The sequence below is a fragment of the Pagrus major genome, chromosome 22 (assembly GCF_040436345.1).
Source record: "Pagrus major chromosome 22, Pma_NU_1.0".
Taxonomy (NCBI): domain Eukaryota; kingdom Metazoa; phylum Chordata; class Actinopteri; order Spariformes; family Sparidae; genus Pagrus; species Pagrus major.
In genome coordinates this window covers 26,397,496-26,418,049 of record NC_133236.1, presented here as the reverse complement: position 1 = coordinate 26,418,049, position 20,554 = coordinate 26,397,496, and the positions used below count along the sequence as shown (strand labels likewise).

The 20,554-nt window shown below is 41.0% G+C and overlaps 2 protein-coding genes across 2 annotated transcripts in view; one reads left to right on the top strand and one right to left on the bottom strand.

Annotated features, from left to right (window-relative positions):
* Positions 1-2,797: 2,797 nt before the first annotated feature.
* Positions 2,798-9,263, bottom strand: ubxn2a (UBX domain protein 2A). The gene is made up of 7 exons (XM_073493208.1): positions 9,170-9,263; positions 8,722-8,784; positions 7,652-7,754; positions 7,196-7,305; positions 5,552-5,689; positions 4,943-5,104; positions 2,798-4,269 (listed from the first exon to the last, which is right to left on the bottom strand). Exons 2-7 carry the CDS (start codon positions 8,763-8,765, stop codon positions 4,086-4,088), a joined length of 741 nt encoding a protein of 246 aa, XP_073349309.1. The 5' UTR covers positions 8,766-8,784; positions 9,170-9,263; the 3' UTR covers positions 2,798-4,085.
* Positions 9,264-11,688: 2,425 nt separating this feature from the next.
* Positions 11,689-20,554, top strand: part of atad2b (ATPase family AAA domain containing 2B) — a 67,817-nt gene continuing 58,951 nt past the window's right edge. The window contains exons 1-14 of the mRNA XM_073492795.1: positions 11,689-11,828; positions 13,612-13,778; positions 14,044-14,075; positions 14,182-14,329; positions 14,695-14,794; positions 15,165-15,294; positions 15,442-15,591; positions 15,754-15,829; positions 16,039-16,140; positions 16,814-16,925; positions 17,147-17,262; positions 17,487-17,661; positions 17,977-18,065; positions 19,288-19,447. Coding sequence (XP_073348896.1) covers positions 11,730-11,828; positions 13,612-13,778; positions 14,044-14,075; positions 14,182-14,329; positions 14,695-14,794; positions 15,165-15,294; positions 15,442-15,591; positions 15,754-15,829; positions 16,039-16,140; positions 16,814-16,925; positions 17,147-17,262; positions 17,487-17,661; positions 17,977-18,065; positions 19,288-19,447 — 1,656 coding nt within the window. The 5' untranslated portion in view covers positions 11,689-11,729. The remainder of the gene's footprint in view (positions 11,829-13,611; positions 13,779-14,043; positions 14,076-14,181; positions 14,330-14,694; positions 14,795-15,164; positions 15,295-15,441; positions 15,592-15,753; positions 15,830-16,038; positions 16,141-16,813; positions 16,926-17,146; positions 17,263-17,486; positions 17,662-17,976; positions 18,066-19,287; positions 19,448-20,554) is intronic.

Below are 20,554 nucleotides of genomic sequence, written 5' to 3'. Positions count from 1 at the left end.
GCGGTTTGGCTTGTGTGTGTGTGTGCGTGTGCGCATCTGTGAGGAGATTATGGCAGGCGATGGTTTGACACCATGACTGTGTGTGTGTGTTTAGGATGGGAGCGCACAACAATGAGAGCATCCGACAAAAACACTGTTGTTGCTGTAATATTAAAGCTTATATTGTGTGGTTTTTTTAATATTGACAACAATCTTATCATGATCCACACTTGACAGGCCCCAGATAAGATTGGCATCCTTTCTTGGCACAAGTGCTAAGCCATTGTGTTTGGTGTCACATGCACTAGGCTGTATAAATCATTTATGCTTCGTGACAAGCGTGTTTACAAAAAGTGACCTACCTCATATAAACTTGTCATTAGTGCGTGCTTGTGCTCCCTGCACCCATTAGACCGCATCATGCAGGTGAGTGTCATTCTCTGGAAGCGGTGTGGTGCCGGTCAGGAATGTCTTGAATGCAGTTTGGTTTCATTTCACTTCCAGTAAATTACCTGCGAGCTTCTGTGGAACGAGGTGGAGGAAATGGTGGTTTGCGTGACAAGAGCTCAACAATCACATATTTCCCACACTGCATCATCATCATCATCATCATCATCATTATGGTCTAGCTACACCTCAGTACCATTGCAGCATAGTTTTGACATTGTTGTACTCAGTGGTAGCCTACTTTTAATTAAGTTTGACATATGATTTTACAAATATGTGTGCGCCCTGGGCTGAGTTAAAGGGGCACTCCGGTGATTTATTATGGCACTTTCTTAAAGATGAGCGACTCACAAGACAACAGATTTAAAAAGGAACGGTCGAAATCGAAGCAGCACAGGCCAAGATATCTGGACTTTTTAGAACCGCGAAACACCGGAGCCTACATTTCCCATAATGCAACAGGAAGGTGTTTTTCATTGAAGCCTGGTCACACACACACAATGAAAAAGCAATTCAATTTTGCAGCAAAATAAGTCCATTACAGCCCAGATAGCACACATTTGTCTTGCAGACGTCAGCGCGCGGAATAGAAGTTACGTAGGAAAGACGTGGTATGGGGAGTGTATGCTAATTGGGAAAATGAGACGTTGGCCAATGGGTCATGTTAGCATTTCCTGGCTATAAAGCTTGTTAAAGGTCAGCTAGCCAGCTACAGTAGTTTACCGACTAACCTTGCAAGTACTCCCTATATCACCAAGCTGCTAAATCAAAAGATTTCTTGAATATACTAGACCATATGCAGGCTTTTTGTACGAACCTTCACTTTGTAGCCCAGTCTGAGGTATTTTTTCAAACTTTCACAAGATTAATCCAGAGCCGCAGAAGATGTTATCGCCTACATCTGATAAGCAGGCACTGAAACTGAACCTGATGTGTAAAATCAATGCACTGTCCTTTAAATGAAACCTCATAATTCATTCTAAGTCAGTCTAATTTGTTATTGTGCACTTTACAAATGGTAAGTATGGTAAGTTAGCATATATACATAGCAAAATGTCTGCATGGTTGGTTCTGAGATACAGTTTTACATTTGTTTATAATGTTATTTTTATCGGCCCTTATCCAGCATTGGGTTTCAGACATATTGAGTGCCTTTCCTTTTTCCCACATCTTACTTTCATACGCAGCTCCTTCAGTTCGAGTTGTTTACCCTCCACAGTAAGCCTCTCCTCAGAGCATGACAACAAACATGTCATGGAGACCTTAGTTGATGAACCCGAACCTCTCCATAAATTCCAAGCATGCAAACCCCTCTACCAAAACCACATTACTGTCAATAAAAAAGGAAACCACTGCAGAAGAGTCAGGCATATGACCCGCATTAGAATGGGTATGTTTCCGATAATGCGTGAAGAGGAATGTGCAAAATGAAAGGCTGGCTGCTGCGAGAGTAAAAGGGTCATTCTGAAAGGAAATGTGGGAGTTAAAGGGAAAGTAATTCCCTGCATGCTTAGCCTTATTAAATATGTAGCACAAAGGAAATGTGCTCTCTTTTACTCTTTAGCCAGACCCCCTCTGGCTGCCAACCAAGTGGTGCATATCAGCCTGCACATTGAGGTAAAACTCCCAAAATGTGCAACACGGCCTCTAAGAAAGGTAATTCTTTAGAGAGGATTGAAGACATTTCTGCTGCTCCCCTGACCTTGACCAGCCTGAGGCTGTCATCTCTTCTTCCTTCAGCCACGAGCAAATACATAGCCTCCCGTCTTCCGCACACCCCTCCCTCCCATTGCTTTAAATATTGAAGATGGATAATGGTGTTCGCCTTCTTCCCGGGGCCAGGCAAAAAGCTTGGAGATGGAGAAGCAAGCACACACTCATGTAACCGCACATGCATGTTACACATGCCGAGACACACAAGATGCCTCATTCAAGACGAAAGAGGCAATGAACTTAACTTAATCCCATCTGAATGAGATTTTTAAGCACTTTTGTGCCGTTTTTTTTAGTAGTTGACTTTGTATCAACACTGTGAACTCATCAGTCCTTCAATTCTGTCTTCTCTGACATCAGTAGCCCTTCCCCGCCTCCTTAATCTAAATCCCCATTAAACTTGTAATGACAGCACAGATGTTGCATTACAACGTGAAATCATTTGCTCCTTGGTGTCGCGCCACAATCACCATGATAATTACAGTCACTGGAAGCCGATGGATGCCTTAATTATTGAAGATTCCTGTCAGCGGTCTTCACACCTGGGCAGTGTTAATATGAATTTGAATTCTCAAAGCCATTAAGCATTTCAGATTGGCCTTGAAAATATTCCACTAGCTTTTGTTATATGTCAAAGAAGAGATCATAAAAATATGCACAATTTTGAGGATTTTTATTGTACCTTGATTTGTGATATGTCTTTTAAGGATGCAGTCAAATAAAACAACACATTGTACAATAAATCCGTCACCCAAAAACAAAATAAAATGGCAACATAAATAACAAACTGTCAAAAAAGCTTTTTCTTTTTTAAATGTGCAACATGTAAGAATTTGTTTAAAACAAATCTAAAATTATCGACAGAATGTGAATAAATAAGACTTTTAATGTCATGTTGATGACATCTACGTATTGTGTGGAAGAGATATCTACTGAAGTTAGCATGCTAACCAGCTAGCTCCAGCCCGTCCTTTCTCATAATACAACTCCAAGCTCCCAGTCTGGACCGCTAGCTAACGGCAGCTACAGTTTGCAGCAGTTAGCAGTTATACAGATATGCTTGTAGCACATATTCAAGAGGTGGCCAATTCTTACATATTGCACCTTTAAACCATAAATGTGCAAACAAAACGTAATTTAATATAATTGTAAACTTAAAGATGCAAACGCTTATTTTGCTGTAAATAGTGCAGATAACCTGGTGATCACATTTCGGGAAGACTTTGGAGAGTTGGTAGGTGGTGCTGGTGGTGTGTGTGTGTGAGAGATGGAAGGAAGGAGGGAGGATTAGATGTGGTGGACCAACAGATGGACACACATGGTTGACCATCTGCACAGGCGACGAATTTGGTTTGCCTTGACAGTTTTTTTCCGGAGTTTGGGGATTTAGGGAGATCTGTTGGCAGGTAAACACTGTCCTCCAGAGGAGAAAGACAAAGTAAGCATTGACAACAGCACCTCAGGAGCACCTGTGATGACGGAGATGACTAACTGATAACATCTCCATTAGATTATCCCACAGAGAGATTAAAGGTGCACTATGTAGTTTTGGGGAAGATTTTCTTTATGCCAAAACAAACTAAACAAACAACTCTCTTTGTCACGACTGAATAAACAAACAGACCTTAAACTACAAACACTAATTCATACTTGTTTTACTTAATTGTTTTCAAACATTGTTCTGGGGACCTTATTTGCCTCAGTTTGTTTATTCACTTATGGAAAAATATAAATATTTCTGTATTTGTATTATTACCTCATTGAATTTCTTCTCCAAAACCACATAGTGCCCCTTTAATTAGCTGTAGGGGAGTAACAATCATCAAATGCAGCCAGATAAAGAAACATTCTAAGCTATAGGAGGCCTTGAGACGGCAATCAGGGTCGTGGTTTAGTGAGAGTGAAAGAGATAAGTGGCTGTGGGTTACTGTATGGGGCCCTTTTAGTCAGGAGTGTCCAAACGGAGCCTGTGTGCTCAGGGGTCTCTGTACGATGACAGCGTTAGCCAAATCTGCCTCTTCCAAACTTAATTCTTTGTCGTTGAGCTCCCGGAAAGGAACCGATGTCGTCAGGACGAAAGGTGGGCAGCTCCTCTGAGAGCGTGCCACGAAATCTTGAATGTCCATGATCCTGGGAAAGAATTAGAGGCTGAATTTAGAATCAGATTAAAAGACATTACAAAGAAAGGGTTAGAACTTTTCCCCCTTCCAGACTCAAAGCATTACCGGGAAAATACTCTACTCTCTCTTGTGACACATGATTTCTCTCAGAGGCACTATACAAGCAAGATGATCAATTATTCATCACGACCCGGCCTATACGAGCGATCCTATGGCAGCCCTACTCCTCACACACTAGCTGAAGGTTAGAGGGGCTCAGTCCTCTCTATCCTTAAGCTACACACTCTGTTATATAAATGCTGCATCTGAGTTACGCAATCCCTCTCTGGGGATTTTATAGATCCACTCCGTTGCTACATCTCAGATTATGTTTTCTGCAGCCCCGTGCACTGTGGCAGGGGATATAACATGCACCGTGCCTTCAACTCCAGCAGACTAGAACAAAGCATTACGTAATCCTCAAACAAACCCCCCCCCACCACCTCCCGAGCAAGTACAAACAAAAATCTTTTGTCAGCCCTTGAACTACTTCTTCCCTGCGATGCTTGAGATTAGGGGATTTACAGACAGTGCACTTGCAGCGGTAGAGTCAGAGCTAGTCTGTCTTGAATATGTAGATAATATATATATCAAGCTCAGATGTGGAGAGAGATGTGTTTAGGCCTTGACATTGCGATACACACCGATGCGATAGGTTAAACCTCTGCACCAATCTCCTGCCGTCAGCCAACCAGATCTGCAGGGAGGTAACAGGAAGGGCGTGGTCTAGTGTTACCATGGGAATAGGGAGAGATTCTCCATCCTCGTGCACAGATGGTGACCTGGCCACTACTCTGGGTGCAACACTGGGGGTGGACAGGAATAAATAAACAGATTAAGAGCCAGTTAAATGTACACACAGCAAATACATTATGCATTTCTCTTATTCGCTACCATGAGGTGTAGTAGACGAAATATTCTTTTGGACTCTCGTGGAGAGTTTAGTATTCATGCAGTGATGTTTGGAACATGTTGAGGCTCTCATCAGACTGTCTGCTTGGTCAGATTTGCTTGCGGGGTTTATTGATACCTGGATTTAGAAGGACACCTAGTGGTCTAAAGTGGTATAGTTACCTGCAACTTGAGAAGGACTACTTGAAAACGATAACGCAAACTCAATAGGTACGTTATTGATTATTTATGACAATTGTTAGATGTTTATATAAAAAATAATTATTCAAAAGCAAAAATCATAAATCAACATATGTATTGTACTCTAAATATAACTGCTTACTACAACAACGATCTCTTACCTGCCCAGTCGGTAACCTCGGCCACTGAAGGGGTGAAAGGCCTTTTTCTTGGGAACATAGTTTTCCTCTGTTAGATCCTCCACACTGATCTCCAGCTCCTCCTCTTCTGCTCGGCTCTCCCACTCTGCCGGAAGCTCCCTGAGACAAATTAGAGATCAGGCTTGGCGTCTAGTCGGATCAATCAATATAACAAATGAGCACTAACGAACATTATGCTTTATTTATCTTGTGTCGCCTGGTTGGAGGGATATCTTTACAGCTAATTTCCCTTTGGGGACTGAAGTGGTTTGACTGTTCAATTGAAGCACGGTCAGACATTATGTTACATTTGAGTTACATAGGGTTTAGCTCTCTATATAATCACTGAATGTACGGCTGAGAGATTGACTGAAATATTATCGAATTGGTATACAGCAATTTTTTTGAAAAAGGTGAATGTGTCACAACATATGATGTATTATATGACGTATTTTTATTTCTTTAAAGAAAAAGGGGACCATCATTTTGACCTTAAGTGAGATCTGAAAATTGGAGATCTGAAACATCCACCAGCAAAACCCAACCTTGAGAAATCTTTTTTTCTGTTTGACAAAAACAGTTACTCGTCTGTCATCCATCTGAATGAGTCGACATGCGTCATCCGACTTAGCGTCTGTTCTCCTACCTGAGTTTGCTTTTAAACAGCATAATAGTAGCGTTACAGATAAGCAGACAAAGAAAGAGAGAGACAGCAAGCAAAAGAGGGAGAGACAGAGTGAGAGGTAGAGATTGCACATGTGGAGAAAAAGTGAGTGTTCAGAGAAAACTGAAACTGAAAATAGTTTGGTATTTATGTCATGTAGTTCTCTGTAGCTAGGCAGGAATGCCTGTGGGACTACACTGCAGTTAATTTGAACAGTATCAGTGATGTCCTAACCTGAGAAGAGCAGATTGATCAGTTAGTTTATCAAAACGAAATGAATTATGCAACAACTACTTTGATATGTTTGATTATGATAATCAATTCATTGTCTAAATCACTTTTCACAAAAAAACTCGAAAACACAAGCTTTCCAAAAGACGGAGCATTTTGTTTTTACTATTTTCTGATATGTAAAAGACCAAATTATTAATAGATTAAACAGGAAAATAATCAACGGATTCCTAAATCTGTGACAATGGTCTCATATCAAACAAGTTTCAAACTCAGGTCCATTAAACCTTCATCATATGCACATCTCTTACATAACAGGGATGTAATAAAATGAAAGGTTGTTATCTAATCTTTTTTATTAACTTCAGAAATAGTAGGAGTCACTGATACAGGTTACAGTTGTTTGTTATGGTCACATATTCAATACAACCCAGAGGCAACAGAAACATCTAATGATCAAGTGTAATACCACAATAATAAATAAAGCAATAATAAAAACACAGCTTGGTCATTTGCTTTTCATCGGCCGGGAAATAATATGTGTTGCAATATCCGACTACCACACATATCACTGTCCTCCATCTTTAACTGCTTGATACGGTAGGTGAGCTTATCAAAGCCTGAAATCAGAAGTCTCCGATGTCAATCCGCATCCCGATCAGAGCTTAAGATATTACAGTCGTTTTTTGCTTTAAGGTTTTAAAATCATAGCTAATAAACCTGTCACTCACCCCCTTTTGATGGCATCCAGGAAGTCTTGATTCTCTGGTACGGTGTAACTGCGAAACTCCTCGTCATTTACAGTAAAGCCATCCTTCCATAGCCTCACCACCATCTCCACCTAGAATAAGGGACACAAAAATGAGCCCGATGAGCCTGAGACACAATTATCCTCATATGTGTAGTGTTATATGTATAGTATAGTAGTATAGTGAATAGTATCATCTTGTATAGTGAGCTCAAATAACGGCAATGTCACTGTAGATTGCTCTGCCAAGCCCTATTGTTTGTATGTTTTTAATATATTACATTGTTACAATTTGTGGGTGCTATACATATTCGAATGTACTGTCAACAATCTCAAAAAATGTCTGTTGACATTTTGAAGTTTTCCTGTGTCAGCAGCAAAATGCACATTTACAGAGACGTGGCCCTGAAGAAGTCAGTGAGCCGAAGTCGTGTCTGACCTTTGACGTCCCCGAGGCATCGTAACAGATCTTCTCCACCTCATCGAGGAGGTCTTCTACCGAGAAACTACGCCTCATTGGAGCCTCCTCTTCATTTTCTTCACTGACGATCCATTATAAAAGGAGACGTGAGCAATTCAGTCATTATATGTCTGTTAATTGAATTCAGCCTGCAGTCAAGGGTTATATTGTGCAGAAACACTGAATAATGAGTTCTCCCCCCTCCAAATTTACATTAAAGAGGTCATTTTATGCTTTTTGGGTTTTTGCCTTTCCTTTATTGTGTTATGTAGTGTTTTTGTGCATGTAAAAGGTCTGCAAAGTGAAAAAGACAGAGAGAGTTACTCTCTCCCACAGAAAACGCTGCTCCTGCACTGCCTGAAACGCCTGGTTTGGAGTTGAGCCTTTACTTCTGTAACTTATGTGCATCACTATGTAACAGGCCTTATATAAACATATATTTATTATAAAATATATACAGTCCAGTCAGTCAGCAGACATACAGCTGCTTCTGTTGTAGTGGCGTTATTTTAGATCACACTACCTTGTTCTGCATAACCTGCCCTACTCTGCCTCTGATTGGCTACATGCTGCCCGTTAGGTAATGGGCATGTGCAACTCTCACCAAAGATTGAACAGAGGCGAGATGTCTCACTCTGTAGCTAAAACGGAGCGTTCAAGACACAGTGTGAAAAGGGATGCTGCAGCGATGCACCGTACGAGAAAAATAATGTGTTTTTTGAATATTAAAGTATGTAAACCTATTAAAATAGGACCCCCGAATAAAAGTACGAACCTGAGATTTAGCATAATATGACCTCTTTAAGCGTTTAGGTTTGACCCATACTGTCCAACCTAATCAACAGAGACGTCACACAGGAGTTGTTCTGCTTATTCTCAACCACAGGACCACAGGTGATACAGGAAGTCTTACATTCAGGTAACAGTGCACTTGCTTCTTAGCTGTAGCAGAGTTAGCTTCAAGCTAGCGTATACAGTCAACTGTTCAGTTTACATTTCGAGGTATTTTAAGAGGTAATATCACTCGCAGTCGTTTATTTTTGACTTACCAGTTTTCATTTTTCTCCCCTCCCACAGTGTCAATCTCTTTCATGACGTTTTGTGTTTTCCATCTAAGAAAAAAACGACACACAAGTTGAAAAAAAAAAACAACAACCGTCATAATGGGCGTTTCACCTGCACAGGCAAGTTTGGTACTGTACATTTAGACGTAACCTTAATTAGCTCAACGTTGTTGTTTTTTTCATGTAAACGTACTCACTGGTATCGCATTTGTACACGTATTAAGTGGTAAAAATGGTGTCTAAAGCTCTATTACCTTATCGATAAACAACGTTAATTACATAAGTGGGCGTCAGAGAGCCGACGACATAGGGCCTGTGTACGTTATATTAACATGGAGTATACATACATATATATATATATACACACACACACACAGCAGATGTACATTCGCATGCCCGTAATAAGGTTATAAGGTCAAAAATACTGATTTACCAGCTCGTGTTTTAGCGGCTAATCCCGGGCTACACATCTGCAGCCGTAAGTTTCAGGCAACGACGTCTGTCTTCTGCTGAGCAATGCGCGTGACGTCACGGCGCCGTAAATCGACCCGTCTTGTCGTAACGAGGCTGTGTGATGCTGAGCTCAGCACATCCTAAGGGTTGAAACTGAAGAAGATACAGGATTAAATGGCATAGGAAACACCCCTGATACACTAAGGGGTAACACGAAGCCTTCATCCATCCATCCATCCATCCATCCATCCATCTATCTATCTATCTATCTATCTATCTATCTATCTATCTATCTATCTATCTATCTATCTATCTATCTATCTATCTATCTATCTATCTAGAGACAATGGAAGAGCAGAACCACCACAATTAAAAAAGCCATGTAAAAGCTGTCCACACCAGAACAAAAACAACCTTGTTTCTTTCACATATACATCACATAGTTCAGGTCCATTAACCACCATGCATTGTGTCACCTTTGACCTGGCCTTAGTCCAAGTGAGTGTGTCTAATACCAGAATTCGGCCTTAAGGGGTTTCCCCGGTCAAGCGATAAAGTCCCTTTGACCATAAATTGACACTTTATAATTGCTCCAAAATGACTGATCATTACCTTAAAGCACTTTACTGTGACCTTCTCATTGAAACATATGGTGCATCAGTGGTTCATGAGATTACAATGACAACATCTGAAATATTATCATCCTCGTATAGTAATGTAATTCCTAAACACACTACTATTTCTATAAACATCTGTACACATGTTTACACACACAAAAAATTACTGGACACCTGACATGAGATAATATCTTTTATGGATTTTTAAACTTATGAGATGTGTTGCACCACAAGTCATCCATTTACGAGATGTGTTGCATCACAAGTCATCCTTACCTTTCCCACGGAGACAGGTTGTAAGGATGTAAAGGGTTTCCAGTAGGGATGTTGCTGCTTATCCAGATGTTGCTATGCTACCTATTGACCACATGGGGCAGATACTCCAACCACAAATGAATGAAAATACTATATACTGAGAGCTAATTAATTAATACTTGCATGGATTGATAATTGCATTATTATGTGGCTGAGTTACTTTCAGGATTTATAACTTGCAATGTAGATGAAAACCATACATACAGATTCTTGTTTAAGGCAAAGTCTCTCCAGTCTCTTATGTACACAAGCAATAGATGATTTGTCTTCTCAAAACCATTTAAAGGCCCAACAAATCTGTTGTTTGGCCATAGATTTGAGATATATATTCACATACATATTTAAAATATCTTAATTAAAAATGGATGTGTTTTCTCAATGATTTGAATTGCTGGCTACCAAAAAGCTGAAACAGACTGCTAGCTCAGTTGCATCTTTAGTCAAGCCAGAAATAGTATAAGCAAGATATGCACAGACTCACACACGCAGGTTGGGTTTCAGCAGTGGTCTTCAAACTGGGGTCAAGTGGTGTCATAGGGGTTCTGGAAAAGGTTCACAGGGAGTTCCTGGCAAACTACAGTTTTGTTTAATGCCACTTTTACTTCATAGGAAACCTGGTAGGATAAAACAACATTCCACTGTTATTGCCCCACAACAAAGACATATTGGGAATTGGGACTGAGTGACAAATATGATATTTCATGTATTTATTATATCAGATTTCTGAGATATGAGCACCAAAGAGAGCAAGAAGAGGAGCAATACTGAAAAGAGAAGTGGAGAATGATTATCAGTATTTCAGTGACCTAGACTACATGTATTAAAGGTAAAATAAAGAATGCAAAAGTCTGATGGTCAACAATGTTTATCAGTGTCTGAGTTAGCCTTCAAGAAAACTCTTTGAGGTAACAACCAGTGTGACTTTTGTTATTGTTTGCACTGTTGGGAGAACGTTATGCTTTCTCAAAATTATGCAGAAATGCGAGTGATTGCAATATGTAATGGATAATTTTGTGAAGCACTTGATACCAGGGTCCCACCGCAATCAACTTTTATAGTTTATTATATTCTTCTCCACTGAAGAAATAAAAATAAAAGCTTTAAAGTCTCAAAAACGTGGTACTCCCAGAAGGGTACGCTGTGTACTCAAGCTTACAGAAACACATCTTTTCATTTTTTCCAACTTCATGCCTTTAATATTCCTTATTAAGGGGCTTACAGGTGGGCTATGCACTTCAGTAATACCTGTGACTTTATTTAACTTTATTGAAGTCTGTACTCACTGCAGATATTCCCTGCTATAAACTGTATAAACCCAACAACACAAGGCAGTTATTTATACTGACCATATTGTGATATTTACACAGTATCTGCATAATAACTAGGCCAGTAGTTCTTTGTGGTAGTAGTCCAGTCAGCAAAAATGTATGCACCTGCCAAACAGACCCACATCCACTTGAGAGAGGGAGAGGGAGGGAGAGAGAGGGAGAGAGAGAGAGAGAGAGAGAGAGAGAGAGAGAGAAATGGCGCCTCGATGCTGCGCTCACTGAGGCAGTGTTTGGAGCCGGCTAGGGAGATTCTGTAAGGGCAGACAAAAGGAAAAAAAACATGGTGAACACGAGGAAAAGCTCACGGACGGGGAGCGGCCCCTTCATCTCCTCCAGGACCCGGTCGTCGTCGAGAAACGAGCGAAACTCTGAGGAACATGTAAGCCGGTTTCCTTTCTTTGCCGGCGCGAGCTAGGTGGCTCTTGCTAGTTGGCTAGGTAGCTGTAGCCGTGGCCTCAAGGTGCTCCACATAATGTTTTATTTACGGCAAAGTACGAGCGGTATCGGACTTGACATCCGCTCAGTCACACAGACACACAATAAAAGCCTTGAATGGACCGGGTCGTACGCGTGTCGTTCGCGCTGAACGTGTTGCTCAGCTGTCAAATTACAAGCTAGCGATGTTAACTCCTGGCTAGCTCCAACTTGAGTTCCCTTTGTGTTTGGCAATTTTTACCCGGCTCACTTGTTTCACCATTGTCTCCCACAAATTAGCTTTCCAAATAAAGACAACTGGGAGTTTTACATCGGGATATTGGCATTGCTTCCCATCGCCGCCCTGCAAGTGTCGGCTTAATTATTTTCTCCAATAGAGAGAGAAAGCTTTAGTTAAGCTAGCGTTTGTAGGTTATAGCTAGCCCGACAGCTAGCTTACAGTGGGGGAAGGGAGTCCCAGGTTCAAAACAGTTGGCTGGCTCAAGTCCCGTATTTAGCAAGTCTGAACTCGGTGAACTTTCTCGTGTTAATGCCCCAAAGACACATATATAGCATGTTTATACGATAAGCGTTTTAAATGTACTGATATAACGTTATATAGGATGATATTTTCCTACTTATTCGAAGTGTACCCTAAATGAATAGCCTTAGTTTGTACTGTGGTCGTCTGACCTACAAGCTGTCTGACAGCCTTTGTCTCAAAATGTAAACACTGAGATTATGCAAGGCGAGAGGGTCTGTTTCCGCACAATCTACGATTATTACAGACCTCAACACTGACGAATAATATAATTCACCGATTCTGATGATTTATTGATAGTCATTACCACATTCTTGAGGTTTAATGGGCTGTTTGGCAAAGGGTTTATACTTTGTTGAATTGTGGTTCAAGAAATTGAAGTCCTTCGTGGCTTCCGTCCAAACCCGTGGATCGCAAGCCAGGCTGACTGACACATGATAATGCGAAGTGTGATTTAAAGGCTTTACAGTGACAAACCTTACACTTTAACAGTGTTGTTTCCGAGAATTCATACTGTTTTTTGCACGCTACACTCCCAATCATTTCGCTTGTTTGCTGTGTGTAGGCCATGTTTTCAAAAAACCTGTTGCTAAGACTAATCCTTTTGAGTGATAATGTTTGCAAAAATTAGTTAAATGAGGATTGATTTCAAAGGTGTACCCCTCAGGCCACAGCTGTGCATTTGTTCGCTGCTAGTACATCTCGCACTTTTCAGTCTGTCTGCATCAATTTGTCCAGCCAGTCAGACAAACCCCTCTGCAGGCATTGCAGACAGTTGCCTATGACAACAGTGAGATACACTCTCATATCAGCAGGGAAGTTTAGCTGTGAAGGGCGTGAGCATCAAGGGCATATGTCTGGTTGGTGCTTGGTTGTGATTCAGAAACTACATTGAGGAGATGGGAACAAGGTATCTTGTCTGTCTCATCAGAATACCAGAATACTATTCTGTTTTTGCCCTTTGGAGCTCATCTGTCCTTTGAGTCTTTCATGTTTATGTTCATTTACTTGAGCAGTTTGGTCATGCTTGAATATTATTTGCTTAATATTCTGGCTTCATGCAATGATTGACGGGGTGAATATTTTATGCAAATAGTCGTGAAAGGCTGTCACGTTCTCTTTTTCTATTGCTTGCTTGTTCTGATTGTTTGTCATCCTCGCGTTCTCTCAGTCTTCATCTCTTGATGTTTGTTTGTTTGCTCAACAGAAGGAGCCCAGTAGTGATGTGAGCTGTCCCAGCAGCCCGCGGTTGGCTCCCCCTTCCAAGCGGACACGCCGGCAGACGGCCTCCGAGCCCAGCTCCAGTGATACCTCCCCGTCCCCTCAGACTAAGGGCCAGAGGGTCAGCTGGGGCATTCCCACCTACCGCACCAGGTCAGTTGCTGACGTCGGTTTCACTCACTCATCTTTGAATGCCAGAAATGGTGCGTAATATTGTGTAGCACAATGATGGAGTACATTACCTGGCCTAGATGGCTATCTGTTGTTGAATCAGATCTCGTTCATCTTATGCTATATATTGTTAACTTATATGTGAGCTCTCAAACATTATTGTGGGTGATTAATTATTGTCCCCTGTGCAGATGTGTATACATGTTTTTGCTTTGTTGTTTATTCCGCTTTGTTGTTTAATTTCTAGGTTGTCCTCTCGCATAATGCAAAATGGACATGGTAATGCAATTCTTCTCATTTTGTCTCTTTGTAAAAGCCTTACATTGAATATAAACACATACAATTAAAGGAATGTTGCCTAATTATATTCTTGTTGATGCTGCAGCCCATATGAGTCACCGGAATGATGAGAGCGGAGGGGGAGATCACTCTCATATGAATGGCCATGTGGAACTGAAGAGGAGCTGCCGAGTGAAGAAGAGCCAATTCGAACACCTCAATCAGAGCCTGCTGTTTGACCAGCTGGTCAACAGGTAGCTCCCAGTCACACTACTGACACCTTTCTTAGCAACATCTAATAGAAAAAAAAACAGGAAAGAAACCTCAGGAAAAGCCACATATGAGGGATACCTCTCCCAGGATGGACAGACATGCAATAGATGTAACGTGTACAGAACAGACCAACACAATCACGGAGTACACAGATAAAAATGACAAAATATCTGATTGAAGTAGAGCAGCGTCTGAGCAGGCCAAGGTGTCACCAAGTGGCGCCCGAGCCACACAACCTCCTCTTCACCATGGTGATCTGAAAGAGGACAGACCACACAAGATAGTTAGTTTGCCCATGTTAAGCTTCTATAAGTTTGTCATTTTTGTGTTCTGTGTATGTGTGCAGCACTGCTGAGGCTGTCCTTCAGGAGATGGACAACATCAGCAGCATCAGGCAGAACCGTGAGGTGGAGCGACTTCGCATGTGGACCGGAGACACAGAGGAGGTAAGCGTTGCGCTGCTGTCACACACAACCCAGAGTTAGGAAAGTACAGTTCCACTGCCTCATAATCTAATGTGAATATAAGTGATAGTATTTAGTGTTTTACATTGCCCACAATGAGCCTTTTACATACACACTGATAAACCGATCATCAAATCACATCCAGCAAGTGAAAAAACACAATTTTACATCATGTACTTGGAAAGAAATCTAACTAATTAACTGAATCATGTAAACCTGTTTTCAATATCGCATTACTAAAGTGCATGTAAACACGTCATATGAGATTATTATCATAACCTGATTATTCCCAGTTATCTGATTATTGTGGTCATGTAAACGGGCTCAATGATTGTAATGATTCTGATTCTAGGAAAACATGGACATGTATTCCCGGGTGAAGCGCAGGAAATCCATGCGCAGGAGCACTTTCAGCATGCCTGCACACCACAAAGTCATGAGCAAAGCTGAGCAGGAGGAAGAAGAAGAGGAAGGCACAGAAGGTAAGTTTCCCCACAGTGTTCTACTTATGAATCTGTGGAGAGAGAACCACCTCATCTTTAACTGTTTTAGTTAAAACGTCAAAATCTGACACTTGTATAGCGCACTATGCTTATCTGAAGTTTGAACACAACACTTTTGACTTTCAGATTCTCATGGTGAGGAAGAAGAGGAGGATGCGGAGGATGATGATGAAGATGATGAAGGGGATGAAGTGGAAGAGGCAGGAGAGGAAAATGACAGGCCGTACAACCTGAGGCAGCGAAAGACGGTGCAGAGATATGAAGCACCACCTATTGGTATTTGCTGGTTTTCTTTTTCGAATCAAACTTTTGTATTAACATTTTGTCAAACTGTGCCAGGCACATTGTCTAATAATATTCTTTCTGTTTCAATCACATGAGAAACTTTTTTTGAGGCTTGATGTGTGACAACCAGTCCCTTTGTGTTTTTTTTCTCAGAGCCTGTGAACAGAAAACAGAGCAACCCCTCACTTTTTGACACCCACAGATCCCCAGCAAGAAGAAGCCATATAAGGTTGGTCCTAATTTGTGAAAAATCCCAGTCAATATTGATGCCAAACATGTTACGATGTGTGACTCTTAAGCAGCTTTCTCACCACCATGACTCATGAAGTCAGAGCTGTGGTTATAAAAAGTTGATTTCACTTCCACTGATCTCTGCTGATTAAGGAATATGTCTGAGTAATGGTGTGGCTCTAAAACTAGTTTTTCACACTTCTCCAGAGTGAAGAAACATGCCATTCACAGCAGTGACACCACCTCGTCTTCTGATGAAGAGCGGTTTGAGCGGAGGAAAAGCAAGAGCATGACCCGGGCGAGGAACAGGTGACGGCTGCTGCTTTCTTTCTTCTACCTTTCTTTCATCTTCCTCTGTTTTACTTTTGGTTTGTACGAAAGATTTTCCTTTTATAGTCTTTCTTTTTTTAAGGAACTATCAAATGAAACATCGGTATGAGGGCTGTAGCAGTCAGCATTGTGCTATATTAATGTTGCAGTGATTGCCCAAATTTTGTTATTATAAGATTGTCTTTTTTCACTCACCTCCACATACCAACCAGTTCTGTCAAGCATTGATATGGCTTTCATTTACCCACTTTCAGGAAGTCTGGCCCCTTACGTCCCTTTTATAATGAGTCACACAAATCAGTATGGCATCTGACGCCAGCAAGGAAAGAGCTCCACTTTGTCAGCCTACCCTGGCTTTTGCACTGTTAAGTCCACATTCATTCGCCCTAATATAACCTCTAAAAATTGAACTGATGATGTGGCCAAGTTTATTTAAGTTGTCTGTTTTACTTCGCTGCCTAGCAATTAATTAAAAATTCCTTTGTGTTGTAAAAAATAACCAGGGGTCATGTGTATTCTGAATGCAACATGCGTTCCCTTTGTGAGGTTTGATATTGTCTCAACCTTTTACTGATTTAAACTTTGTCAAGAAGCTACAGTGTGTAATTAAGTGTTTGTACTGCTCACTTACATCGGTCCTATTTATTTCCAGATGTTTGCCCATGAACTTGACTGCAGAAGACCTGGCTAGTGGGGTGCTTCGTGATCGGGTGAAAGTGGGTGCCAGCTTGGCGGATGTGGATCCAATGAACCTTGATAGCTCAGTGAGTAGAAACATTAATAAACACCAAAAAGCTGTTAAGCAACAGTTTTAGTTTACAAACTTGGAAGTTCACGCTGTAGGTAAAAAGTAATAACTCTTTGGAAAGCTTTACTATATCTATCAGTTACGTTTGTAGCCATACAAAGAGGCTTAGTGATTAAGAGCTTTCTGAATTCTTCAGTTTTCAGAGTCGAATGTTAAAAAATTGTTTTTTCTCCCCAGGTGAGATTTGACAGTGTGGGTGGCCTCAGTACACACATTCAGTCACTGAAGGAGATGGTAGTGTTCCCCTTGCTTTACCCTGAGATCTTTGAGAGGTTTAAGATTCAGCCTCCCAGGTGAGAAGAGCTAACATGGGACAGTTTGTTCAAGAAAGTCACTTTATTTTGTTCTGAATTTTGTTGTATTTTATGACATGTATGATGGAAGAACAGTCTTTAATCCGATCGGACTGTTCACTTTCATGATGACATTTTGATGTCTGCTACATAGATACATGGTAATGGATATGTGTTCGTGTTATCAAATAAACAGCTTCCATGTCCTCTCCCTTCCTTTTTAGAGGGTGTTTGTTCTATGGACCTCCAGGGACAGGAAAGACTCTGGTAGCAAGGGCACTTGCCAATGAGTGTAGCCACGGAGACAGGAAGGTTTCCTTCTTCATGAGGAAGGGAGCTGACTGCCTTAGCAAGTGGGTCGGTGAATCAGAACGCCAGCTACGCCTGCTCTTTGACCAGGTGAGACACCCTAGTAGCACACCAGCGAGGTTGACTGATGATTGTTTTTGAACAACGTCCTTGTAACCACAGCTTCAGTCACTTCACCTTAATTGCTGTCACAATGTAAACAGAAAACTGGCCATCTTCTGCTGGTAGACTATTTTCAGTTCTGTGCATGCTAGCTATTGTAAGTCAGTACTTTTGTATTGCTTTTCACTTTTTTGAGAAAATTAAGTTCTGGCATTTAAGTACACTGAACCCAGTCAGCTTAAATGTATTTTGATCCAGTGAACATAATATTTTGTTTTTCGTCTTGTGTTTGTATTCAATCAGGCTTATCTGATGAGGCCATCCATTATTTTCTTTGATGAGATCGATGGTTTGGCTCCTGTTCGCTCCAGCAGGCAAGATCAGATACACAGGTAAGGCTAATGTAGTTGTAACCATCATATCAAAGACAGTGTGGCTGTGTTCCAGTTTCAAATTGCACTTGCTGTCAGTTTGGCTTTGAACAACTTCTATAGTTGTTTGTTTGTTTTGCTGTTTTGTGCCGTATGTCCATAGTAATCAAAGTGGAAATCACAGAATTGTTTAGCACCTCGTGGAATTGGCTTAGTAGTCACTCAGATGCTGACCAACTCTAACCCACACATTTGTTGTCCTTCTTACTCTTAAACCCACACAAAATCGGTCACTATTAAAAAAAAAAAAACGCAACTGTCCCTCTCATATGTGACGTACAGTGCTAAAAGCGTGAAAATTGCAGCTGCTTTTACTCTGGCGCACATGGGCATGACTGCATCTGCAAGTCTAATCTATAGCTGATTTCCCTGACCTTGCCAATAGGTGGGGCATGTCTTCCAGAACTACAGGTCTTAAAGAGCTGGCACTGCAGCTTTGATTTTGGATGAAATTGGCTGGATATGGATTTGGGTGCTTCAAATTGGATCCATTTTTTATTTTTTCCTTTGGCATTGAGCAGCTACAGAAATGTAAATAGAAGTCATATCAATTTCCCTTCTGATTTTGACCATTTCAAAATGACCTGTGAGGAAGTATCCTATTATGTGAACACAGCTTGCAGTTGATTCCTGTGGAAATGGTTGCCTTGTAGACAATGGAATATTTGCAACTGAAATGTAAAATTGCAATTCTGGTCCAAACCTTATTGATGTGCATATGCTTGAGTTTATAGATGCTCTCATCTTTCTGCCATGCTGTGTAAATAGATGCATTGAGCTCTAGTCAACATGGAAATAGAACAAGTGATATATTTTGCCCCACACTGTTTTGTTCAATATGCGAGTTTGATAGACTAGGTCTCTGTACTATTTGCTGAAATAAGGCTTTGTTTATTTGGCCAGCACTGACTCATAAGCCTTGTCAATGTTGTTTCAATCTCAAAATGTATTTGGGCTCTAAATGTCAGCATGTATATTAGTGTGTACATGTGTGTTTAACTCATGCAATATGTGTTTGCAATAGTGTTCAGTATGTACAGTCAGATTATATTATGTTATTGTATAACTATCTTGCACTGAAGTCAGGCAGTATTTGTTGTAATTCTGGGTTGTAAGATTAGATACAATTTAGTACTAAATAGTGTTTATCATTCTTTTCCACCTCCTCCTTCCCTCTGTCCAGTTCTATTGTGTCCACTCTGCTGGCCTTGATGGACGGCTTGGACAGTCGTGGGGAGATAGTGGTCATTGGTGCTACAAACAGACTTGACTCTATCGACCCGGCACTCAGGAGGCCTGGACGCTTTGACCGGGAGTTTCTGTTCAACCTGCCAGATAAGAAGGTGAGACGGAGTAAAACACCATAATTGGATACAGTGGACACATGTTCATGAACTCAGCCACAGATAAAAAATCTTGTTTTCACTGCACATGGATTTTCAGTACGTCGTTTTTCATTGTTGGAGCATTTTACCTTCAATTCTGTTGCTCCACAGAATCTGTGTCTCATGTCCAACTGTGAGATAATAGAAAGGATCACTTATTGTACATACAGTGCAACACCCACATGCACACACAGCAGGAGACACAATGAACTGCAGAAGTAATTTGTGTTGTTTTACTTATACGAGTCCTGCAATAACATTAGTGCATGCAGCCCCTTGGCTATTAAAAGTCTCTTCAATTGTTGTTTCCTCCTATTGGATGTTTTGATCCAACGAGTAAGCGACAAAGCAGATGCTCATTAGGTTTCTGAAAATTAAAAATCATTTTAGGTTGAATTTGTTGTTATGTAGGTCTGCTTTAATCTTGCACTTGGGGTGACTTGTTTTTTTCCTCCCACGCACAAAACACTGTGACATGTGTGCAATGTTGTTTGTGACAGTGAGTCAAATAAACAGATCATTGTAGGTGACTCCTCCCCATCGAGCTTGTCTGGACGGGTCGCCCTGCATCGTTTGTCCGCACAGTAGGATCATTGGTAATCAAAGCCTTATCTGCAGGCCATTGCCGGCTAAACTTACCAGTGGTGGGCTCTGGCTGATTAAAAACCTTGCTCCAGTGCAAACAGCGATCCCCTCTACACATTCAAGTTCAGCTCCCTCCTGGTTATTGCCCAAGCTGCTAGAAACCTGTATGAAATCTGGCCCCGTTGTGTGTTTTGAATAGAAAAAGAGATGTGATGAAAGATGGTGAAAACCGTTGCCCTTGATTCGCGACAAGGACCACTTTGCTCTTGATGTCTGCTTATCAAAGCAGAGTCCTGTGGAGACGATGCAACAATATGACGGGTGCATTGTGCTTAAGTGTCAGCAAGCCCTTAAGTTGAGCTCACTCAAACAATTGCTTGATTCCATTTTGATCTTTCTCTTGCTGTTGTCACTTCTAGATAAAGTTGAGTAAGATGTTTTAATAATGTTATATGTGATGTGATTTCCTTGGTTTCTTTG